Source organism: Rhagoletis pomonella, unplaced genomic scaffold, assembly GCF_013731165.1.
Source record: "Rhagoletis pomonella isolate Grant_MI unplaced genomic scaffold, Rhpom_1.0 Rhpom_scaffold_04212, whole genome shotgun sequence".
Classification (NCBI taxonomy): Eukaryota; Metazoa; Arthropoda; class Insecta; order Diptera; family Tephritidae; genus Rhagoletis; species Rhagoletis pomonella.
In genome coordinates this window covers 7,448-8,306 of record NW_023462762.1, presented here as the reverse complement: position 1 = coordinate 8,306, position 859 = coordinate 7,448, and the positions used below count along the sequence as shown (strand labels likewise).

Below are 859 nucleotides of genomic sequence, written 5' to 3'. Positions count from 1 at the left end.
CGCAGATTCATTAAGAACTACGCACTGCTACGAGGGTGCTTAAATGGTGTCATGGTATAATTCACAGTGTGAATTGTATCATGCCTCCATGAACTAAGAGGGAAGCCTGGTATTGAAGCCTTCGGCAATATTCCTTAACAATCCAAGCTGGAGTGTTGTTTTATTGCTGAAAATAGCAAGACTCCGCTGGCAGTGCAGCAGAAATGGGTGGAGATTGATGCGAGACTGTCGAGCCTCGTAATGAACTACGTACTCGACAACCCCGAAGGTTCTGACCCAGAGTTCGACTCGTCGGAATCCCTACGAGGATACCGGGTAGTCAAGTGCGCGAGCCAGTTCTCCTTGGATTTCCTTGCTGGATGCGTCGCTAAGATCAGCGACACTTTTGTCGGCTTGAAGCTCAAGCTGATCCCAGCAAAGGACATTCCAAGGAGACGACGTGCGCCCATTTGGATGCCTCCGATGGATGAACCAGGCGAAAAGTTGCTGCGGTGTCTTAAGCTGCATAATAAAGACATACCGGCGATCGAGGAATGGGAGCTTATAAAGATTGAAGAGCCAAGAAGGCCTACAAATAAGCCCATTCTGCTAGCTATTTGCGCAGAATCACTAGACGCCTGAGAGAAGGCTGACTATCTGCTCTGCTTCGGTATTGGTAGAAGAAGATCCCGGGGTTGATGGAGCTGGTGAGCTTCTGGTGTGAAGCTGATGGATGACCCTGAACCGGAAACTTAAAGTAGCCCAAATAACTCTGCAGCACTCCAAATGTGCTACAGATAATCTAGTTTTTCTTCTCATGAGGAGGATATAGACATTAGCCTAATTCAACAGCCCTGGCTCAAGCACGATACAGTCACGG

At 48.3% G+C, this 859-nt stretch overlaps 1 protein-coding gene across 1 annotated transcript; it reads left to right on the top strand.

Moving 5' to 3' along the window:
- Nucleotides 1-240: 240 nt before the first annotated feature.
- LOC118754608 lies at nucleotides 241-621 on the top strand. The gene has a single exon (XM_036489497.1). The coding sequence runs from the start codon at nucleotides 241-243 to the stop codon at nucleotides 619-621; it is 381 nt and encodes a 126-aa protein (XP_036345390.1).
- Nucleotides 622-859: the final 238 nt, after the last annotated feature.